This window comes from Numenius arquata, unplaced genomic scaffold (assembly GCF_964106895.1).
Source record: "Numenius arquata unplaced genomic scaffold, bNumArq3.hap1.1 HAP1_SCAFFOLD_1504, whole genome shotgun sequence".
Taxonomy (NCBI): Eukaryota; Metazoa; Chordata; class Aves; order Charadriiformes; family Scolopacidae; genus Numenius; species Numenius arquata.
The window spans coordinates 3,870-16,897 of NW_027414217.1; the positions used below are offsets into that span (position 1 = coordinate 3,870).

General features: G+C 59.7%; 1 protein-coding gene across 1 annotated transcript; it reads right to left on the minus strand.

The window, feature by feature from the left end:
* Positions 1-314: 314 nt before the first annotated feature.
* On the minus strand, positions 315-11,206 carry RBM42 (RNA binding motif protein 42; the record flags this gene model as incomplete). Its single annotated transcript, XM_074167040.1, has 3 exons — positions 315-2,659; positions 8,656-8,850; positions 11,086-11,206. Coding segments are annotated over 3 exons (429 nt in total), but the record flags the coding sequence as incomplete, so codon positions are not given.
* Between the last annotated feature and the right edge of the window lie 1,822 nt (positions 11,207-13,028).

Sequence of the window (13,028 nt, forward strand, 5' to 3'; positions counted from 1 at the left end):
ATAATAATTAGCTTCTAATTAATTAGGATCTATAAGAAACCTCATGTAAATAAAGTAGGACCTATAATAATTAGCCTCTAATTAATTAGGCCCTATAATAATCAAGCCCTAATTAATTAGCCCCTATAATAATCCACACGTAAATAAAGTAGGGCCTATAATAATTAGCTTCTAATTAATTAGGGCCTATAATAAACCTCATATAAATAAAGTAGGACCTATAATAATTAGCCTCTAATTAATTAGGCCCTATAATAATTAAGCTCTAATTAATTAGCCCCTATAATAAACCACACATAAATAAAGTAGGGCCTATAATAATTAGCTTCTAATTAATTAGTGTCTATAAGAAACCTCATGTAAATAAAGTAGGGCCTATAATAATTAGCCTCTAATTAATTAGGCCCTATAATAATTAAGCCCTAATTAATTAGGCCCTATAATAAACCACACGTAAATAAAGTAGGGCCTATAATAATTAGCTTCTAATTAATTAGGGTCTATAATAAACCTCATGTAAATAAAGTAGGACCTATAATAATTAAACCCTAATTAATTAGGCCCTATAATAAACCTCATATAAATAAAGTAGGACCTATAATAATTAGCCTCTAATTAATTAGGCCCTATAATAATTAAGCTCTAATTAATTAGCCCCTATGATAAACCACACATAAATAAAGTAGGGCCTATAATAATTAGCTTCTAATTAATTAGGGTCTATAATAAACCTCATATAAATAAAGTAGGACCTATAATAATTAGCTTCTAATTAATTAGGCCCTATAATAATCAAGCCCTAATTAATTAGGCCCTATAATAAACCACACGTAAATAAAGTAGGGCCTATAATAATTAGCTTCTAATTAATTAGGGTCTATAATAAACCTCATGTAAATAAAGTAGGACCTATAATAATTAAGCCCTAATTAATTAGTCTCTGTAATAAACCTCATGTAAATAAGTAGGGCCTATAATAATTAGGCTCTAATTAAGTAGGTCCTACCATAAAAGGATGTAAATAAAGGGGGTAAATAAAGTAGGTCCTACGTTAAATGACAGGTAAATAAAGGGGGGGCCTGCGCTAATTAGGCCCTAATTAAGTAGGTCCTACCATAAAAAGATGTAAATAAAGCGGGTTCTAGGAAAAAAAATGCGTAAATAAAGTAGGTCCTACAATAAATAGCACGTAAATAAAGGGGGTCCTACGTAAATAAACCCCAAAAAAGGGTAAATAAAAGGGATTTTAGGATAAAAATACGTAAATAAAGGGGATCCTACAATAAAATACGTAAATAAAGTAGGTCCTACGGTAAATAAAGGGGGGTCCTACGTAAATAAACCCCCAAAAAGGATAAATAAAGGGGCTTCTGGGATAAAAACGTGTAAATAAAGTAGGTCCTACCTGAATAAACCCCCCAAAAAGTGTAAATAAAAGGGCTTCGACGATAAAAATACGTAAAAAAAGGGGGTTTTAGGATAAAAATACGTAAATAAAGTAGGTCCTACGGTAAATAAAGGGGCTCCTACGTAAATAAACCCCCAAAAAGGATAAACAAAGGGGATTTTAGGATAAAAATACGTAAATAAAGGGGATCCTACAATAAAATATGTAAATAAAGTAGGTCCTACAATAACAAAAACCTCCAAAAAGCGTAAATAAAGGGGGTCCTACGATAATAAACACCCAAAAAAGTGGGTCCAGGGATAAAAAGATGGAAATAAAGGGGGTCCTACGTAAATAAAACCCCCCAAAAAGGGTAAATAAAGGGGGTCCTGCGATAAAAATACGTAAATAAAGGGGATCCTACAATAAAATATGTAAATAAAGTAGGTCCTACGGTAAATAAAAGGGGGTCCTACGTAAATAAACCCCCAAAAAGGGTAAATAAAGGGGGTTCTGGGATAAAAACGTGTAAATAAAGTAGGTCCTACCTGAATAAACCCCCCAAAAAAGTGTAAATAAAAGGGCTTCGACGATAAAAATACGTAAAAAAAGGGGGTTTTAGGATAAAAATACGTAAATAAAGTAGGTCCTACGGTAAATAAAGGGGGGTCCTACGTAAATAAACCCCCAAAAAGGATAAATAAAGGGGGTTCTAGCATTAAAATATGCAAATAAAGTAGGTCCTATGCTAATAATATGTAAATAAAGAGGGTCCTATCATGAAAATATGTAAATAAAAGTAGGGCCTACAATAATAAAACCCCCCCAAAAAAGGGTAAATAAAGGGGGAGGGGTGTCCTACAATAATAACCCCCGCCCCCAATTAAGCCGGAGCCGCCCTAACGAGCCCCACCCCCCCCCCCAATTAACCCCCCAAATGAATATGCAAATGAAGCAGCTCCTCCCAGCGACGAGATGTAAATAAAGTAGGTCCTACCGTAAACGAAGGGCGAACAAACGAGCTCCTCCCATTAAAACCCCCCCCCAGATGCCTTTACCGCGGCTCCCGGTGCCTCCCAGTTGCCTCCCAGTGCCTCCCAGTGCCCTCCCAGTGCCTCCCAGTGCCCTCCCAGTGCCTCCCAGTGCTCCCAGTCCGGGGTTATCTCAGCCCCAGTTTCTTCTTCTCCCGTTGTTTGCGCCTCACGACCTCCAGGTTCCGGTCTTTCCACATGCTCTTCCGCAGCTTGATGGGGCGGCTGCCCACGTACTTCCCTGCGGGGAGAGGGGGACTGGTGGAACTGGGAGGCACTGGGAGTAACTGGGAGGCACTGGGAGGCACTGGGAAGAAGTAGGGGAGGCACTGGGAGGAACTGGGAGGGATTTGAAGGGACTGGGAGGCACTGGAAAGGGACTGGGAGGCGCTGGAGGAGCATTAGGAGGGACTGGGAGGCACTGGGAGTAACTGGGAAGGCACTGGGAGGGACTGGGAGGCACTGGGAGTAACTGGGAAGGCACTGGGAGGGACTGGGAGGAGTAGGGGGGGCACTGGGAGGGGTTTGAATTGACTGGGAGGGCACTGGGAGTAACTGGGAGGGGCTGGGAGGGGTTTGATGGGGCGGCTGCCCACGTACTTCCCTGCGGGGAGAGGGGGACTGGTGGAACTGGGAGGCACTGGGAGGCACTGGGAAGAAGTAGGGGAGGCACTGGGAGGACCTGGGAGGGATTTGAAGGGACTGGGAGGCACTGGAAAGGGACTGGGAGGCGCTGGAGGAGCATTAGGAGGGACTGGGAGGCACTGGGAGTAACTGGGAAGGCACTGGGAGGCACTGGGAGTAACTGGGAAGGCACTGGGAGGCACTGGGAAGAAGTAGGGGAGGCACTGGGAGGAACTGGGAGGGGTTTGAAGGGACTGGGAGGCACTGGAAAGGGACTGGGAGGCGCTGGAGGAGCATTAGGAGGGACTGGGAGTAACTGGGAAGGCACTGGGAGGCACTGGGAGTAACTGGGAAGGCACTGGGAGGGACTGGGAGGAGTAGGGGGGGCACTGGGAGGGGTTTGAATGGACTGGGAGGGCACTGGAAGTAACTGGGAGGGGTTTGAAGGGACTGGGAGGCACTGGAAAGGGACTGGGAGGCGCTGGAGGAGCATTAGGAGGGACTGGGAGGGCACTGGGAGGGACTGGGAGGCACTGGGAGTAACTGGGAAGGCACTGGGAGGGACTGGGAGGAGTAGGGGGGGCACTGGGAGGGGTTTGAATTGACTGGGAGGGCACTGGGAGTAACTGGGAGGGGCTGGGAGGGGTTTGATGGGGCGGCTGCCCACGGACTTCCCTGCGGGGAGAGGGGGACTGGTGGAACTGGGAGGCACTGGGAGGCACTGGGAAGAAGTAGGGGAGGCACTGGGAGGAACTGGGAGGGGTTTGAAGGGACTGGGAGGCACTGGAAAGGGACTGGGAGGCGCTGGAGGAGCATTAGGAGGGACTGGGAGGCACTGGGAGTAACTGGGAAGGCACTGGGAGTAACTGGGAAGGCACTGGGAGGGACTGGGAGGAGTAGGGGGGGCACTGGGAGGGGTTTGAATGGACTGGGAGGGGCTGGGAGGGGTTTGAAGGGACTGGGAGGCACTGGAAACAGACTGGGAGACGCTGGAGGAGCATTAGGAGGGACTGGGAGGCACTGGGAGTAACTGGGAAGGCACTGGGAGGGACTGGGAGGCACTGGGAGTAACTGGGAAGGCACTGGGAGGGACTGGGAGGAGTAGGGGGGGCACTGGGAGGGGTTTGAATGGACTGGGAGGGCACTGGGAGTAACTGGGAGGGGCTGGGAGGGGTTTGATGGGGCGGCTGCCCACGTACTTCCCTGCGGGGAGAGGGCAACTGGTGGAACTGGGAGGCACTGGGAGGCACTGGGAAGAAGTAGGGGAGGCACTGGGAGGACCTGGGAGGGGTTTGAAGGGACTGGGAGGCACTGGAAAGGGAGTGGGAGGCGCCGGAGGAGCATTAGGAGGGACTGGGAGGCACTGGGAGTAACTGGGAAGGCACTGGGAGGCACTGGGAGTAACTGGGAAGGCACTGGGAGGCACTGGGAAGAAGTAGGGGAGGCATCGGGAGGAACTGGGAGGGATTTGAAGGGACTGGGAGGCACTGGAAAGGGACTGGGAGGCGCTGGAGGAGCATTAGGAGGGACTGGGAGGCACTGGGAGTAACTGGGAAGGGACTGGGAACACACTGGGAGGCACTGGGAGTAACTGGGAAGGCACTGGGAGGGACTGGGAGGAGTAGGGGGGGCACTGGGAGGGGTTTGAATGGACTGGGAGGGCACTGGGAGTAACTGGGAGGGGCTGGGAGGGGTTTGATGGGGCAGCTGCCCACGTACTTCCCTGCGGGGAGAGGGGGACTGGTGGAACTGGGAGGCACTGGGAGGCACTGGGAAGAAGTAGGGGAGGCACTGGGAGGACCTGGGAGGGGTTTGAAGGGACTGGGAGGCACTGGAAAGGGAGTGGGAGGCGCCGGAGGAGCATTAGGAGGGACTGGGAGGCACTGGGAGTAACTGGGAAGGCACTGGGAAGACACTGGGAGGCACTGGGAGTAACTGGGAAGGCACTGGGAGGGACTGGGAGGAGTAGGGGGGGCACTGGGAGGGGTTTGAATTGACTGGGAGGGCACTGGGAGTAACTGGGAGGGGCTGGGAGGGGTTTGATGGGGCGGCTGCCCACGGACTTCCCTGCGGGGAGAGGGGGACTGGTGGAACTGGGAGGCACTGGGAGGCACTGGGAAGAAGTAGGGGAGGCACTGGGAGGAACTGGGAGGGGTTTGAAGGGACTGGGAGGCACTGGAAAGGGACTGGGAGGCGCTGGAGGAGCATTAGGAGGGACTGGGAGGCACTGGGAGTAACTGGGAAGGCACTGGGAGTAACTGGGAAGGCACTGGGAGGGACTGGGAGGAGTAGGGGGGGCACTGGGAGGGGTTTGAATGGACTGGGAGGGGCTGGGAGGGGTTTGAAGGGACTGGGAGGCACTGGAAACAGACTGGGAGACGCTGGAGGAGCATTAGGAGGGACTGGGAGGCACTGGGAGTAACTGGGAAGGCACTGGGAGGGACTGGGAGGCACTGGGAGTAACTGGGAAGGCACTGGGAGGGACTGGGAGGAGTAGGGGGGGCACTGGGAGGGGTTTGAATGGACTGGGAGGGCACTGGGAGTAACTGGGAGGGGCTGGGAGGGGTTTGATGGGGCGGCTGCCCACGTACTTCCCTGCGGGGAGAGGGCAACTGGTGGAACTGGGAGGCACTGGGAGGCACTGGGAAGAAGTAGGGGAGGCACTGGGAGGACCTGGGAGGGGTTTGAAGGGACTGGGAGGCACTGGAAAGGGAGTGGGAGGCGCCGGAGGAGCATTAGGAGGGACTGGGAGGCACTGGGAGTAACTGGGAAGGCACTGGGAGGCACTGGGAGTAACTGGGAAGGCACTGGGAGGCACTGGGAAGAAGTAGGGGAGGCATCGGGAGGAACTGGGAGGGATTTGAAGGGACTGGGAGGCACTGGAAAGGGACTGGGAGGCGCTGGAGGAGCATTAGGAGGGACTGGGAGGCACTGGGAGTAACTGGGAAGGGACTGGGAACACACTGGGAGGCACTGGGAGTAACTGGGAAGGCACTGGGAGGGACTGGGAGGAGTAGGGGGGGCACTGGGAGGGGTTTGAATGGACTGGGAGGGCACTGGGAGTAACTGGGAGGGGCTGGGAGGGGTTTGATGGGGCAGCTGCCCACGTACTTCCCTGCGGGGAGAGGGGGACTGGTGGAACTGGGAGGCACTGGGAGGCACTGGGAAGAAGTAGGGGAGGCACTGGGAGGACCTGGGAGGGGTTTGAAGGGACTGGGAGGCACTGGAAAGGGAGTGGGAGGCGCCGGAGGAGCATTAGGAGGGACTGGGAGGCACTGGGAGTAACTGGGAAGGCACTGGGAAGACACTGGGAGGCACTGGGAGTAACTGGGAAGGCACTGGGAGGGACTGGGAGGAGTAGGGGGGGCACTGGGAGGGGTTTGAATTGACTGGGAGGGACTGGGAGGGGTTTGATGGGGCGGCTGCCCACGGACTTCCCTGCGGGGAGAGGGGGACTGGTGGAACTGGGAGGCACTGGGAGGCACTGGGAAGAAGTAGGGGAGGCACTGGGAGGACCTGGGAGGGATTTGAAGGGACTGGGAGGCACTGGAAAGGGACTGGGAGGCGCTGGAGGAGCATTAGGAGGGACTGGGAGGCACTGGGAGTAACTGGGAAGGGACTGGGAAGACACTGGGAGGCACTGGGAGTAACTGGGAAGGCACTGGGAGGGACTGGGAGGAGTAGGGGGGGCACTGGGAGGGGTTTGAATGGACTGGGAGGGCACTGGGAGTAACTGGGAGGGACTGGGAGGGGTTTGGTGGGGCGGCTGCCCACGGACTTCCCTGCGGGGAGAGGGGGACTGGTGGAACTGGGAGGCACTGGGAGGCACTGGGAAGAAGTAGGGGAGGCACTGGGAGGAACTGGGAGGGGTTTGAAGGGACTGGGAGGCACTGGAAAGGGACTGGGAGGCGCTGGAGGAGCATTAGGAGGGACTGGGAGGGACTGGGAGGCACTGGGAGTAACTGGGAAGGCACTGGGAGGGACTGGGAGGAGTAGGGGGGGCACTGGGAGGGGTTTGAATGGACTGGGAGGGCACTGGGAGACACTGGAGGAGCATTAGGAGGGACTGGAAGGGCGCTGGGAGTAACTGGGAAGGGACTGGGCGGTACTGGGAGGGACTGGGAGGAGTAGGGGGGGCACTGGGAGGGGTTTGAATGGACTGGAAGGGACTGGGAGAGACTGGGAGGCACTGGGGGGGGGACAGGGAGGGCTTTGAAGGGACTGGGAGGGCACTGGGAGTAACTGGGAAGGCACTGGGAGGCACTGGGGGTTACTGGGAGGAACTGGGAGGGGTTTGAATGGACTGGGAGGAGCACTGGAAGGGGTTGAGAGGCATTGGGAGGATACTGGGAGGCACTGGGAGGGATTGCGAAGGGACTGGGAGAGACTGGGAAGGAGTTGGGGGGGGGGGGGGGGGACAGTGGGAAGGGTTGGGGGGAGGGGACCTTGGAGATGAAGCCACCGCCCCCGATGTCCCCAAGGTCCTTGATGTCCCCGATGTCCCCGATGTCCCCAAGGTCCCCCATGAACCCAGGGTCCCCCATGTCCCCGATGTCCCCAAGGTCCTTGATGTCCCCGAGCTCCTCGAAGGCCCCCATGTCCCCAAGGTCCCCCATGTCCCAAGGTCCCCCATGTCCCCAAGGTCCTTCATGTCCCCGAGCTCCTCGAAGGTCCCCCATGTCCCCAAGGTCCCCGATGTCCCCAAGGTCTCCAACCTTTGATGTCCCTCACACCATGGACATCATCATCCATCTCCTTGAAGGACACGAAGCCACCACCTCCCCCATCGCCCCAAGGTCCGTGATGTCCCCGAGCTCCTCGAAGGCCCCCATGTCCCCAAGGTCCCTCATGTCCCCGATGTCCCCACAGCCCCTGATGTCCCCAAGGTCTCCAACCGTTGATGTCCCTCACACCATGAACATCATCATCCATCTCCTTGAAGGACACGAAGCCACCACCTCCCCCATCGCCCCAAGGTCCTTGATGTCCCCAAGCTCCTCGAAGGCCCCCATGTCCCCAAGGTCCCCCATGTCCCCAAGGACCCCCATGTCCCCAAGGACCCCGATGTCCCCAAGTTCTCCTACCATTGATGTCCCTCACACCATCCATCTCCTCGAAGGAGATGAAACCACCACCTCCCCCATCGCCCCAAGGTCCTTGATGTCCCCGAGCTCCTCGAAGGCCCCCATGTCCCCAAGGTCCCTCATGTCCCCGATGTCCCCAATGTCCCCAAGTTCTCCAACCTTTGATGTCCCTCACACCATGGACATCATCATCCATCTCCTTGAAGGACACGAAGCCACCACCTCCCCCATCGCCCCAAGGTCCTTGATGTCCCCGAGCTCCTCGAAGGCCCCCCATGTCCCCAAGGTCCCCAAGGTCCCTCATGTCCCCAGGGTCCCCGATGTCCCCAAGGTCCCCAAGGTCTCCAACCTTTGACGTCCCTCACGCCATGGACATCATCATCCATCTCCTTGAAGGACACGAAGCCACCACCTCCCCCATCGCCCCAAGGTCCTTGATGTCCCCGAGCTCCTCGAAGGCCCCCATGTCCCCAAGGTCCCCCATGTCCCCAAGGTCCCTCATGTCCCCGATGTCCCCGATGTCCCCTACCGTTCATCTCCCTCATGGCGCGGACGTAGTCGTTGGGGTCCTTGAAGGAGACGAAGCCGTAGCCCTTGGTCTTGCCGGTGCGTTTGTCCCGGATGACCTTGGCCTTGAGGAAGGAGGGGTAACGCCCGAAGGCCCGGCCCAGGATGTCATCGTTCACCTCGTTCCCCAGGTCCCCGCAGAAGATGCGGAAGTCGTCTGGGGACACAAAAGGGACGCGGTGGCAGCCGGTGGCACGGGATGGGACAAGGGACAGGGTGGGGACCCAACGGGAGGTGGTGGGATGCGGTGGGATGTGGTGGGACGTGGTGGCACTTGGTGGCATCTAAGGGGACGTGGTGGCACCTGGTGGGATAAGGGACACGGTGGCACCCAATGGGAGGTGGTGGGAGATGGTGGGACGTGGTGGCATTTGGTGGCACCTGGTGGGACACAGGACATGGTGGGACCAGATGGGACATGGTGGCACCCAATGGGAGGTGGTGGGAGATGGTGGGACGTGGTGGCACTTGGTGGCATCTAAGGGGACGTGGTGGCACCTGGTGGGATAAGGGACACGGTGGCACCCAATGGGAGGTGGTGGGAGATGGTGGGACGTGGTGGCATTTGGTGGCACCTGGTGGGACACAGGACATGGTGGGACCAGATGGGACATGGTGGCACCCAATGGGAGGTGGTGGGAGATGGTGGGACGTGGTGGCACTTGGTGGCATCTAAGGGGACGTGGTGGCACCTGGTGGGATAAGGGACAGGGTGGCACCCAATGGGAGGTGGTGGGAGATGGTGGGACGTGGTGGCATTTGGTGGCACCTGGTGGGACACAGGACGTGGTGGGACCTGATGGGACATGGTGGCACCCAACGGGAGGTGGTGGGACACAGTGGCAGATGGTGGGATGTGGTGGGACGTGGGACGTGGTGGCACTTGGTGGCATCCAATGGGACGTCCAGGCATTTGGTGGCACCTGGTGGGACACGGGACACGGTGGCACCCAACGGGAGGTGGTGGGACACGATGGGAGATGGTGGGACGTGGTGGGACATGGGACGTGGTGGCACTTGGTGGCACCCAATGGGACGTGGTGGCACTTGGTGGCACCCAGTGGGAGGTGGTGGGACACAGGACACGGTGGGACCCAATGGGAGGTGGTGGGAGATGGTGGGACGTGGTGGCACTTGGTGGCACCCAAGGGGATGTGGTGGCACTTGGTGACACCTGGTGGGACGCAGGACATGGTGGCACCCAACGGGAGGTGGTGGGACACGATGGGATGTGGTGGGAGATGAGGGGACGTGGTGGGACATGGGACGTGGTGGCACTTGGTGGCACCCAATGGGACGTGGTGCCACTTGGTGGCACCCAAGAGGACGTGGTGGCACCTGGTGGCACCTGGTGGGACACAGGACATGGTGGCACCCAATGGGAGGTGGTGGGACACGATGAGAGATTGTGGGATGTGGTGGGACATGGGACGTGGTGGCACTTGGTGGCATCTAATGGGATGTGGTGGCACTTGGTGACACCTGGTGGGACGCAGGACATGGTGGCACCCAACGGGAGATGGTGGGACATGATGGGATGCGGTGGGAGATGAGGGGACGTGGTGGGACATGGGACGTGGTGGCACTTGGTGGCACCCAAGGGGATGTGGTGGCACTTGGTGGCATCCAATGGGACGTGGTGGCACTTGGTGGCACCTGGTGGCATGTGGTGGGACAAGGGACAGGGTGGGACCCAATGGGAGGTGGTGGGAGATGGTGGGACGTGGTGGGACATGGGACGTGGTGGCACCCAAGGGGACGTGGTGGCACTTGGTGGCATCCAGTGGGAGGTGGTGGCACTTGGTGACACCTGGTGGTCCCACCTGGTGCTGGGACGCACTGGGACACGGGTGGTACTTGGTGGGACACGGGTGGGATCCCAGTCCCTCCCAGTCTCTCCCAGTCCTTCCCAGTCCCTTCCAGTCCCACTCCAGCAAACTGGGATCCTCCCAGTGCCCATCCAGACGCATCACCACCCCCCCTGTCCCCAATGTCCCCCCCATTCCCAATGTCCCCTGTGTCCCCCGACCCCCCCAGCGTCCCCCAGTCCCTCCCAGTCCTTCCCAGTCCCTTCCAGTCCCACTCCAGCAAACTAGGACCTTCCCAGTGCTCATCCAGACGCATCATCTCCCACCCTGTCCCCAATGTCCCCCCCATTCCCAGTGTCCCCCCACACCCCCAGTCCCTCCCAGTGCTTCCCAATCCCTCCCAGTCCCTCCCAGTCCTTCCCAGTCCCTTCCAGTCCCACTCCAGCAAACTGGGATCCTCCCAGTGCTCATCCAGACGCATCACCACCCCCCCGTCTCCAATGTCCCCCCCATTCCCAATGTCTCCTGTGTCCCCCGACCCCCCCAGTCCCTCCCAGTCCCTCCCAGTCCCTCCCAGTCCCTACCGGCATCCCACTCCAGCAAACTGGGATCCTCCCAGCTGCTCCCGGCGGCCGTTCGGATGCAGCGCTTCAGCCGCTCCCCCCGCCCCTTCTTCTTGTCCTCGGCCGCCGGCTCCACCCCCACCTGGGGGGGGGGGAAACTGTCAATCATCCCTGGACACGCCCACTTCCGGCCACACCCCCACGAGGCCCCGCCCACCCCGGAAAACACCCACCCACCCCCCCCCCTTCCTTCTCTTTTCCTCCCCTCCCCATGGCCCTGGAACAACCTCGGAAGCTCCGCCCCCACCCACCCCAAGGCCACGCCCCCCGTGCCAGGCCACGCCTACTTAAGCCCCACCCCCATAAGGCCCCACCCACCCAGGACACACACACACACACCCCCCCCCAAAGGCCCTGGAGCCCCCCCCAGAAGCTCCGCCCCCCCAAGCCACGCCTCCTCCCCTAGCCCCGCCCCCTGAGACCCCGCCCCCTCCCTTACCCGTGCCCCAGAAGGCCCCGCCCCTTCCTGACCCCGCCCCTCTCCAGCCCCCCCGAGGCCCCGCCCCTCCTTGGAGGCCACACCCCCCCCAGACCCACCTCTGAGGCCCTGTTCCTGGAGGCCACACCCCCTCCTCAAGCCCCACCCCCTCCCGGAGGCCACGCCTCCTCCCCGGAGGCCACACCCCCTCCCCAGCCCCACCCCTCGAAGGCCCTGCCCCCTCCCTGGCCACGCCCCCCGCAGACCACGCCCATCCCTGCCCCTCCCCAGCCCCCCCCGGAGGCCACACCCCCTTCCCCTAGCCCCGCCCCTGGAGGCCCCACCCCTCCCTGACCCCACCCTCCTTGGCCCCACCCCTCTCCAGCCCCCTCCCCGAGGCCACACCCCCCTCCCCTAGCCTGGCCTCCGAGGCCACGCCCCCGAAGGCCACACCCCCTCCCCCAGCCCCACCCCCGAGGCCACGCCCCCTCCCTGGCCCCGCCCCCTCAAGGAGGCCACACACCCACTCCCCAGCCCACCCCCCGAGGCCACGCCCCCTCCCTGGCCCCGCCCCCCCGGCTCACCTCTGGTTGGAGGAAGGGGGGCTCCGGGGGGCGTGGCCTTTCGGGGGCGTGGGCGTGGGGCGTGGCCAGGGCGGGTCCGGGGCGGGGGCTCGGGGGGGGCCTGGGGGGGCGGGGGGGGGCCCGGCCGGGAGGGTGGGTCCGATGCGGGGGCTCCTCGGGGGGGGGGGGCCCCGCGGGGGGGGCGGCTCCTCCTGGGGGGGGGGGGAGACACGACACGGTGGGGGGGGGGTGTCAGTGAGGGGGGGGACATGGGGGGGGTGTCAGTGAGGGGGGGACATGGCGGGGGGGCAGGGACAAGTGGGGGGGGACACGGGGGGGGGTGTCAGTGAGGGGGGGGGACATGGGGGGGGGGCAGGGACAATGGGGGGGGGACACGAGACACGGGGGGGGTGTCAGTGTGAGGGGGGGGACATGGGGGGGGAAACAGGGACATGGGGGGGGGTGTCAGTGAGGGGGGGGACATGGGGGGGGCAAGGACAAATGGGGGGGGACACGGGACACGGGGGGGGTGTCAGTGAGGGGGGGACATGGGGGGGGGGCAGGGACAATGGGGGGGGGACACGGGACACGGGGGGGGTGTCAGTGAGGGGGGGGGACACGGGGGGGGGGGCAGGGACATGGAGGGGGTGTCAGTGAGGGGGGGGACGAATGGGGGGGGCAAGGGACAATGGGGGGGGACACGGGGGGGGGTGTCAGTGAGGGGGGGGGACATGGGGGGGGAAACAGGGACATGGGGGGGGTGTCAGTGAGGGGGGGAGACATGGGGGGGGCAGAGGGACAATGGGGGGGGACACGGGACACGGGGGGGTGTCAGTGAGGGGGGGGACATGGGGGGGGGGAAACAGGGACATGGGGGGGGGTGTCAGTGAGGGGGGGGACATGGGGGGGGCAGGGACAATGGG